The sequence below is a fragment of the Fusarium coffeatum genome (genome assembly GCF_003316985.1).
Source record: "Fusarium coffeatum strain FIESC_28 chromosome Unknown BRIP53273_contig_272, whole genome shotgun sequence".
Taxonomy (NCBI): Eukaryota; Fungi; Ascomycota; class Sordariomycetes; order Hypocreales; family Nectriaceae; genus Fusarium; species Fusarium coffeatum.
In genome coordinates this window covers 1-9,906 of record NW_022158063.1, presented here as the reverse complement: position 1 = coordinate 9,906, position 9,906 = coordinate 1, and the positions used below count along the sequence as shown (strand labels likewise).

Here is a 9,906-nt window from a genome sequence, read left to right as displayed (position 1 = left end):
TTTTTTTTGAAGGATTCGGAATTGTCTTGTCATCCTTCCATCACCACGTGGTTATGTGTCAGATCAGATCCTTCTCGGTAAATGATGAACCCTTGTAGCGAGTAATTTGTTGGATGACCAGGGGGTATGCAGACCACTGCCTCGGTACAGGAACCGTCATAAGTCTGTGTGAGGCACAGAAAAAAAAGAAGAAAAAAAAGAAGAAAGAGAGAAATGATAGAAAATAATAATATGACAATACATATATGCTCTAGAATGTCACTATCCACTCATCAGTCCAATCGGAATGCTGAGCCCCTTGGCGCTTTAGAGTCCAAACTATAAGTCGAGTCCTCTTGGTAGTGTCTTTTCCCGGATGACATCCGCCGGACTCTTGACAAGTCCAGCACTAGAGTCTTGTCTTCTGTTTCTGGCATGGAATCATGGTGACAGGGTAGCGTTTGGACCTTCGGAATCGCGGGAGACTCGAGTTCGCGCTAGCTAGGGGACAATATACTCGTATCGAATGTTAGGAAAAAAGCAGGAGATTCTTGGTGCCTCTCTCAATTAAGGTAAGTACCTGACTTGGCTAGTAAATAGACTGAAGATGTTTTATACCCAGGCCCATCCTTCATTTCCTGTTCCACTCTAACTGTGTTGTGTGTCTACGTTCGTTTTGCTTTCACTCAGCCAGTTCACTTCCTTTCTTTAAATCATGTCGGATCAAGAGTCTCAGCTCCCCGGCCTTCCCGGCTTCGACAGACATAACATTCAACCATGGACTGTCGAGGTTGTTGTTTCCATGACAGTTCTAGCTTTGGCTTCATGTGTTCTCAGGTTATACAGTCGACATCTGAAAGCGCAGAAACTATGGTGGGATGATTATGTTATTCTCTTCTCAATGGTAAGAACACCTCGTCTCAAATACACTCACAGAATCTAATCGTTTAGGCCTGGAACTTGGTTGTCGTAGGCTTCATCTTTGCCATGCACGCAAACGGTATGGGTCTTCACGCCGATAAAGTCCCCGTGTCCCAAATCGTCATGATGGCAAAGTGGCTCGTCGTCGCTGAAGTTCTCTACGCTTGGAATCTGGGATGGACCAAGTTGAGTCTTTTGCTCATGTACTACCGCATCTTCCGAGTGCCATACTTTAAGAAGATGGCATGGATTGTGGGTTCGTTTGTGTTCGCTTGGGTCATCACCATTACGTTCCTTTTCATCTTTATCTGCGTCCCCGTCGCCAAACTGTGGTATCCCGATCTTCCAGGTCACTGCATCAATCAGGTCGGAACCTGGATCGCCAACGCCGCTTCGACAATCTTCACCGATATCGTCATCTTGTGTCTTCCTATCCCGCCTATCTGGAAACTCCAACTCGGCAGATCTGAGAAGCTCGGTCTTACAGCTGCTTTCGCCATCGGCTCTTTCGTCGTCTTCGCTTCAGCTTACCGAACAAGCGTGCTCTTCACCTACAGCGACAAAGATCCTAGCTACACCCTCGCCCCAACAGTAGGATGGACCGAGATCGAAATGTCCGCCGGCATCGTCTCCGCGAATCTGCCCACCATGTTACCCGTCCTGCGTATCGTCGCCAAGTTCACCGGTCTAAGCAGCTTCGCCTCCACGATTCGCAGCAACGGACAGTCCAAGGGCGATCAATCCACCAAGGGTCTCAAATCCCACGACAACAACAATGGTGGCCGAAGCACCAACTCCAATTCCGTATCCTCCAATAACTTCTACCGCCTCCCTGACGACAACGACTCTGACACTCCTATCAAGGGTGCCCAATATACCGAGTCGACTGTCCCCTTGGACGCAACATTACGACCAGACATTGAAGGCTTTGAGCTTACTACTAAGACGTATAATGCGAGGGTGGATGGAAATACTAGCGATGAGGAAATGTTGCAGGGGATTAGAGTGCATAGGGAGTTTCATCAGTCAAGTACACAGAAATAGGATAACACGGCTTCATGATATTGGATAATATGAGCGGATGACCAACATCAACATAGCGACAGCGATACGTCTTTCTCTCTTTAGAATGAAATACCCAAACAATTTAATTTCACATCAGTACTGCTCTGCTCTCACTATTGCCATCGTATCATTATCACGTATAAATGCGCGTGACTTACAACCACGAGTGTCATGACATTTAACTTTCCACTACGCCGGAAATATCACAATCCAGTTGCTGGATCGATCATGAGGCAACCGGCAAAAACGTCCGTCTCCCCCAAATAGACCAACATTCCAACACAGAAACTCAAGTCTCAGTATTCCCGAAGGATTCTCGTCAAGGCCCAGACGTTAGGTATCGTCGTAATAAGATCGTTCGAGAAGAGGAGTTTATCTAGAAGTTGTCCGGAAATAGCAATTTACTAGGCACATTCCCGTGGCGTTTGTAGAACCAACACTCTGTACTAGGGGCATGCCTGTCTATGTTGGTTGAAGTTAACTTTAACACTGACACTTGGCTCGAGCGTCTGGTAAGGCTGTCAATCGTGGACGAAGGATTTAGCGACTTGTGTGTTTTTTTGATGTGATGTGTATCCACTGGACAGGATATTGATCCTTGGGCTGGTATTGAAGCGAAGGATTTGACAGGTGTTGGTCCAAGTTGTCTGTACGGTTGTCCATAGTGGAAATCCTTCGTGCCAGGAGTTGTGCTAGTGCTAGACTGTTCCTACGAAATGACGGATTCCAATCACGTGTTCGCATATTATGATTGTAGCAGTTTAGACTTATGAGTTCGGATATCCAGTGACTAGGTGTTCCTGACGCCGAAAGAAGTGTTCTGTGACGATTTGACATGGTGCATGTTGGTTGTGGTTCGGCTTCTTAGACAGGGGTTCAACAGCTGTACGTGCAGACAGATATGCTCCAAGTCGGCAGTTCCCAACTTAAACAGTTCGATTGAAATTGATATAGTTAGGGGGGATAGTAGAAGAACGAGGTTTTATCAATAATTATTCTCTTTCTTTGTACTCATTGTGCCTAAACATTATGTCGTCTGAAATACAAATGGTTAACAGAACAATGGCGTTTTAACATCGCACACAACACGCTTGTTGTCACCTTTTGTAATGTCAAGTAAGATGAGAGAACTAATCAAGAAGAAATCGACATATTTACCCGACATTTAATGGCAGTCAATCTTGACAAAATTAATCAATACAACTGACACAGCTAGTGTAGGGTAACCGCATCTCCAAGTCTGCACGTGACCTTGACGGCTCCTCAAGCTAGCTGCACCGCTCTTTGAATCCATTGATGCCCCTGGAGAGACGATACCGCGTCGCTCTTTGCTGCTTGCTTGCTGCGCATTTGTTTATAGCAGTCGGTATTTCCTTTGTTGCATGAGCCTTACCGCCTTTGAAACAAAAATTCCCGACAAACATCCCCTTCATTGGGCAGATCCTCCCTCAACAATTGCTATCTCTTGTCTTTCTTCAGCGCAAGCGTCTGTCCTCCACAGACACGTCACGAAACGAAGCTCCCACCAAAACTTCATCCCGCCCCTCCCCCGCCGTTTTCTCCACGAAACCAACCAAAACAATCTCAACCACAACGAATCGACACAACCCCCAATACTAGTCTATCCACTGCACGATAACATATCTTGGGATACTACTTGGAGAGGAGCCACATACCACACCGCCATCATGAGCCGGACGTTGACGAGCCGGCAGGCCGAGGAGCTGTTCGTACAGAGGAGCTTCGAGAGCTTATGATTTGCCTATCTGACCGTGCTGCAGGCATAAATCCATCATCGCCTACCTCGCCGCAAATAACCTGCAGGATAGCGCCAATGCCATGAGGACGGAGCTCAGTCTTGGAGAGGATGCTTTCGATTCGGCCACCGCTAAGAAGTACGAGACCTTGTTGGAGAAGAAATGGACCAGTGTTGTGCGCTTACAAAAAAAGGTATGCTGTGCAGAGTGCGCTTTGCTGTTTACTGGCTGATTGACATTTTGTAGATCATGGATCTAGAAGCTCAGAACCAGGCCCTTCAGACAGAACTTAATAGCGCTACACCGACATCCTCTAATCGCAGAGGAGACCCAGCTTCTTGGCTTCCAGCCGGCCCTCCACGACATGTCCTTCAATCGCATCGAACGCCCATTAACTGCGTCGCTTTCCACCCTATTTTCTCCTCTATTGCCTCGGGAGACGAAGATGCCACCATCAAGATTTGGGATTGGGAGTTTGGCGAGCTTGAAAGGACGGTGAAAGGTCACACCAAGGCGGTTCTCGATCTCGATTACGGTGGCCCCAAAGGTCACACACTGCTCGCGTCTTGCAGTTCCGATTTAACCATCAAGCTTTGGGACCCTTCGAACGAGTACCAAAACATTCGAACACTACCCGGTCACGACCATAGCGTAAGCGCCGTCCGATTTATACCCTCCGGAGCACCAGGAGCTCCGTTATCAGGAAACCTGCTTGCGAGCGCTAGTCGAGATGTTACAGTGAGGATATGGGATGTTACGACAGGATACTGCGTCAAGACGATAAGAGGACATGCCGATTGGATCCGCGACGTTTCCCCTTCGTTGGATGGAAAATACTTACTATCGACCGGTAACGACCGAACGGTGAGGCTCTGGGATATTTCGGTACCGAACCCTGAAGCCAAGCTTGTCATGATTGGACACGAGCATTTCGTCGAGTGCTGTACCTTTGCGCCACCAGCAGCTTATTCGCACTTGGCTACTCTGGCCGGAGTCAAGAAGCCACCCCCAGCCAGCAGTTCAGCCGAATTCATGGCAACGGGAGGCAGAGATAAGACGATCAGACTGTGGGACGGCAGAGGAACATGCATCAAGACGTTGGTTGGTCACGACAACTGGGTTCGAGGTCTAGTGTTCCACCCAAGCGGCAAATTCCTCCTCTCTGTATCCGACGACAAGACGATTCGATGCTGGGATCTCAGCCAAGAAGGAAAGTGTGTCAAGACCGTTGAAGGATCCCACGAGCATTTCATCACGAGCTTGAGATGGGCGCCACCTATCATCAAGGACAAGGGACCAACCGAGGAAGCAAACGGCGATACCCCAAAGAAGGCGGCAGCAACTCAAGATGTGCAGATCCGCTGCGTTATTGCTACCGGAAGTGTAGATATGTCTCTCCGAATCTTTTCACGATAGTTGGATACCCAGCGAGTATTGGACACATAACAGAACAGTCGTTCGCGACGTATGATGCAGGTTCGCGCCAATGGCGAAAACCCTGGACAGAGATTCTCCTTCTTTCGAACGGTCGGAATAGCCTGATAACTTGGGAACCAACAAAACGACCGTATCGAACATGAGTGGTGAAACCCACCTCTCTACCTATCTTACCATAACAAAACAAACTCAACTCCTTTTCTCCCGCCCGTCAAATTGCGTGTGTGGTTGGTTGCATGGGGAATTTTACGAATAATGTTTGATACCCAAGCGAAGCGACGAGGACGGACGGACCCTTGAAGAAATGATGAGGCGGGGAAAGGAGAAAACACAAACTTCTTCTTTTGAAAGAGAAAAAAAGAAAGGAAAGAAACAGCTGGCATAGACGTTAGGGGCATCATAGAACGGAAATTTTACGTATTTATTTTAATTCACCTATTGAGCGAGATTGGTTGGGAGATGTGAGACAATTTGTGATGCTACCTGAGCGAGCATCTGGGGTAGTTCAGATCTACAGTCGGTAATTATCACCATCATGACTCTATTCCCGAGCGATCAATATCGTAGAGTACCATTACATTCAGCATAATACTATATCACACACTTCATACTGATATTCATACTCTATGAGGAAGAACCAATTCCCTCCAATTGATGGACTTATGATCTGATTATTTCCTCTCGGTGGCTTGCAAATGTCCCAATGATTCTGCAGCGATGATGACAGTGGTCGATTGCACGTACGCATCAATGACGCCACGATCAATAGAGTCCCACAGTTGTTTTGATTCAGTTGAGAAATGTACAAAACAAACGTCATTATTTCGAGCTGTAGGAGCTTCCATAAAACAGAGCTTTGTTTTCTATTGCAGCTTTCATTCTCAACAGTTAGCTTCCTTGTGCAACATCAACAAGACACGCAACCTACCACGTTAAAGTAACAACTACACCATGTCTGCTCGCATTGTTCGATCTTTGGCCTCAAAGCCCTCCGTGCCCGCCATCCAGCGCGGCTTTCGCACAACAACATCTCTGTTGCGACACGGCGATCATGAACCTATTGGACCCAAAGCCACCGAGAAACCCGAGGCCAAGGCCCCCAAGTGAGTGTGCTCTTCACCTATCACCACTATATATCAATGCTAATGAAAATACAGCTCTCCATTAGTTATGCTTGGAGGAGTCGGTCTTGCAATTGGCGCAGGCTTCTTCTTCCTCATGGGCAAGCCTGAGAAAGCAAAGGACGCTCCTGTCGAGGGCGCTACCAAGAAGCCCATAAGTCCCAAATAAGCGAGAAATACGATACGAAAATGAAGAATGAAGGATGAGGTCATGCAAGATGGCGTAAGCGATGTGTGTTGTTTTCTTTTTGGGAATGAGGATTCGTAAGAGGACTCGTTAATAGTAACCTTGCCATCTTCATCAATTGTTCCTATCTGCTGCATGCTCTACGGCGTAGTCAATTCGCGAACCTATCATAAATCCCTGCGATGCAAAGTTACAGCCTCGATGGAGGCCGCCAAGCCAAAGCTGAGCCTCTGATGGGATTGGGAGACCGCGTAATCCGCACACGACGCTTCTCTGTTCAGCCTTACCTAGCCAGGGCGTTTTTATCGCTCTCAGCCCTATAAGTGGTTTAGTTTAGATTTTGGGAGAGGAGAAAGAGCACATATATCCTTCGCCATCTTTCTCCACGATCATCAAATCCCCCACATTGATTTTCATTATTCCCGCCCACCCCACACACAATGGACGGAGACGGCTTCTCGGTTATTTCTCTTACCTCGCTTGGCTCGAGTATTTCCCATCGATTACTCTCCAGCGCAGAAGAACTCAATGAATTAAACGGCACGCTTGAAGCGCCTGATGAGCGTTTATCGTCTTTCGCGAACAGGCTGTATCAGCTTCATCAGCACGTCGGATATCTTGAGACGGCGCTGAACAATGCAAGCGCCATATCCGGTCGTTTCCAGACGACGTTGAGTCAGAGTCTTGGATCGTGCGATGTTGTTAATACGGTTTTGAATAAGCAGGTTATGAGACTGCAGGCTGAGACGTTGGGGTTGTTGGATGAGGTGTTTTTGGGGGTTTATAGTGATGCTTTACTGGCGTATACGCGATTGTTTGCGTTTTTCGTCAAGGTGCTTTCCTTGTAAGTGATGCGATACATGGGTGTGATCTTGAAACTAATGATGTTAGGCCGAATCGAGATGAGCAGGACGTTACTCTTGAGAGTAAGAGTGGTAGAGAGGTCTTTGATCATGTTGATAAGGCGTGCCAGAAGGCTGAGCAGACCAAGGACATTCTTCTTTCTGGATCGCAGAGTTACTCTTATGCTTCGACTAGCAAGGGACCTATGCCAGGTGGTTTGGAGCCTCCGCCATACGAACCTGCTCAAGCTTCATCATCTACGTCACCCAGTATTGAACCGCCAACTTCACCTTTCACCAAGGGCTTGTCTTCTCTGACAAACTCTTTCAAGGCCATGACTTCAGGTCTCTGGGCGAAACCCGATCCCCTGTCCACAGCACTCTGTCAAGCAGCCCTCCGCGGTGACGTCCAGCAGATAAGCGGATTACTCTCCCAAGGCGCCAATATTAACGGTCGCAACGGAGAGGGCAACTCACCACTAAGCTGCGCCATCTTAGCCAACCAAGAAGACGCCGTTCGCTTTCTTCTAGGTGCTGGTGCAGACACAAACTCAAAGGATATGAAAATCCCACCAGTATTCCTCGCCGCATCCGTCGGAAGCATCGGCGTTGCGAAAATGCTCATCGCACAAGGAACATGGAACGCCAACGCAGCTAGCTGGAGTGGCCAGTTCTACTTTGTCGATGTCTGCAACAGCGAGAACATAGAAGGAGTCGAACTCCTTCTCCAGAACGGCGCAAAGCCGAATACGACGAATCTCTCAGGAAGACCAGTTCTTGCACAAGCTGTCAAGAAGGGCAACATTGAACTTGCGAGAGTGTTGCTCAAGTATGGCGCGAATGCAGATACCAGCGATATGTCGGGTAACTCACTGCTTTCGATAGCCGCGAGCCAGGATCGTATGGATATGATGAAACTCCTTCTCGAGAGCGGCACGAATGCAAGTTCGAGTAACTTGAGCGGTGTTGCAGTACTGGTTGACGCTGTTAGCAAGAGGAAACTCGACATGGCACAGCTCGTCCTCGATCATGGAGCGAATGCTAGTGCGAAGGATCTTGTTGGGCATCCTGTTCTCGTGCTCGCTCTGCGCGATAGCAAGCTTTCGCAGCATGACAAGATCAGAGTTGTCAAGATGTTGCTTGACCACGGCGCTTCACCGAATGTATCAGATGGAACATGGGGTGTTGCAGCGATTTGTTTCGCAATGGAGACCGGCTCTACAGATCTTGTACGAATGATGGTCCAAGCTGGCGCCAACACAAAGAAGAAGATGAGCAGTGGCGAAACACTCCTACTTTACGCCATCGATCATGGAAGAAGGGATCAGGCGAAACTTCTTCTCGAAGCAGGCGCTGATGCGAATGCAGCAGACAAAAAGGGCAGAACACCGTTGATGCAGGCAATTTCAAGACGAGATACAGAGTTGATTAGGTTGTTAAAGGCTCATGGGGCTGATATGAATGTCGGAGGATGTATTTCCCCTGCTGAATTGGCGCAGTCGATGGGTGATCTTGAGATATTGCAGATACTGGGATTTGGAACGTCTCCTTCGCAGGCAAGACCGCGAGCGCATTCACCACCACCTGGATACGAGGCGTCGATGGGCAAGGTATGAGAAACAGTATATATGTAATTGATACCCTTAATAATTAATTTCCTTTCTATAACGCCATCTATGTATCCCATCTATTGCTGGTTCAAAATCTCCTTCAACCACCAAATATGTATTCTCTCATCCTTGGTCAACTCAGGATGAAAACTAGTTCCTAGAACATTCCCCTGTCTAACAGCAACGATATCACCCGAGTCATCTTTTGTATTAGCCTGTGAAACACCAGACTTCATCTTATCCACTCGACCTGGTAGTTTCGCCAGAACTTCCACCGGAGCCCGGTCATCAGTTGTTGAACTAATGACTTCTTCGACAACAGGGGCGCGAATGAAAACAGCAGGGAAGGGTTTATCGTCGTTTAAGAAGGGCAGATTCATGCCTGCTTCGAAACTTTCCGTTTGACGACCAAAGTGGTTTCTGTGGACGCGCACGGCGAGACCGCCGATGAGTTCCTGGCCGCCTTTTTTAGTGGCGTTTGCTTCGTCGGACAATAAGATGAGACCAGCGCAAGTTCCCCAAACTGGTCGTTTTTGAACCCTGTATCTATTAGTCGCTAATCCTTTGCGCAAGCTGGGCTGGGTTGAACGTACTTGACAAAATCTCTAAGCGGCTCCAACAGTCCAGACTGAGCAGCGACGAATGAGATTGTGGTGCTCTCGCCACCGGGGATGATTAGAGCGCTGCATTGATCGAGTTCTTCTTTTGTGCGGACTTCGATGCAGTGGATTTTGTTCTTGGAGACGGAGAGGTGGGAGGCTGCTTTTTGGAGAAGATCGATGTGTTCTGAGAAACCGCCTTGGAGGGCTAGAACGCCGACCGTGAGACTAATCATGATGAAGCTTGGGATGTCTTTGTCGAGATGTTCTTCAAAGGGTGTTATGATGATAAGTCAAGGTATGAAAGATAAAGCCAAGAGCGATAACGGAGAGACATAAAGTATGACACTTTCGGAGCCATGAGCCGAAGGCAAAAAAAAAAAAAAGT

At 48.0% G+C, this 9,906-nt stretch overlaps 4 protein-coding genes across 4 annotated transcripts; all 4 read left to right on the top strand.

The window, feature by feature from the left end:
• Positions 1-694: 694 nt before the first annotated feature.
• On the top strand, positions 695-1,944 carry FIESC28_09861 (uncharacterized protein; the record flags this gene model as incomplete). The annotated part of the gene is made up of 2 exons (XM_031163996.1): positions 695-883; positions 931-1,944. The coding sequence occupies 2 exons, from the start codon at positions 695-697 to the stop codon at positions 1,942-1,944; spliced, it is 1,203 nt and encodes a 400-aa protein (XP_031011948.1).
• A 1,709-nt stretch (positions 1,945-3,653) lies between these two features.
• Positions 3,654-5,138, top strand: FIESC28_09860 (uncharacterized protein; the record flags this gene model as incomplete). The annotated part of the gene is made up of 3 exons (XM_031163995.1): positions 3,654-3,691; positions 3,747-3,915; positions 3,969-5,138. 3 exons carry the CDS (start codon positions 3,654-3,656, stop codon positions 5,136-5,138), a joined length of 1,377 nt encoding a protein of 458 aa, XP_031011947.1.
• A 972-nt stretch (positions 5,139-6,110) lies between these two features.
• On the top strand, positions 6,111-6,449 carry FIESC28_09859 (uncharacterized protein; the record flags this gene model as incomplete). The annotated part of the gene is made up of 2 exons (XM_031163994.1): positions 6,111-6,262; positions 6,317-6,449. The coding sequence occupies 2 exons, from the start codon at positions 6,111-6,113 to the stop codon at positions 6,447-6,449; spliced, it is 285 nt and encodes a 94-aa protein (XP_031011946.1).
• A 458-nt stretch (positions 6,450-6,907) lies between these two features.
• FIESC28_09858 (uncharacterized protein) lies at positions 6,908-8,925 on the top strand (the record flags this gene model as incomplete). Its single annotated transcript, XM_031163993.1, has 2 exons — positions 6,908-7,311; positions 7,359-8,925. The coding sequence occupies 2 exons, from the start codon at positions 6,908-6,910 to the stop codon at positions 8,923-8,925; spliced, it is 1,971 nt and encodes a 656-aa protein (XP_031011945.1).
• Positions 8,926-9,906: the final 981 nt, after the last annotated feature.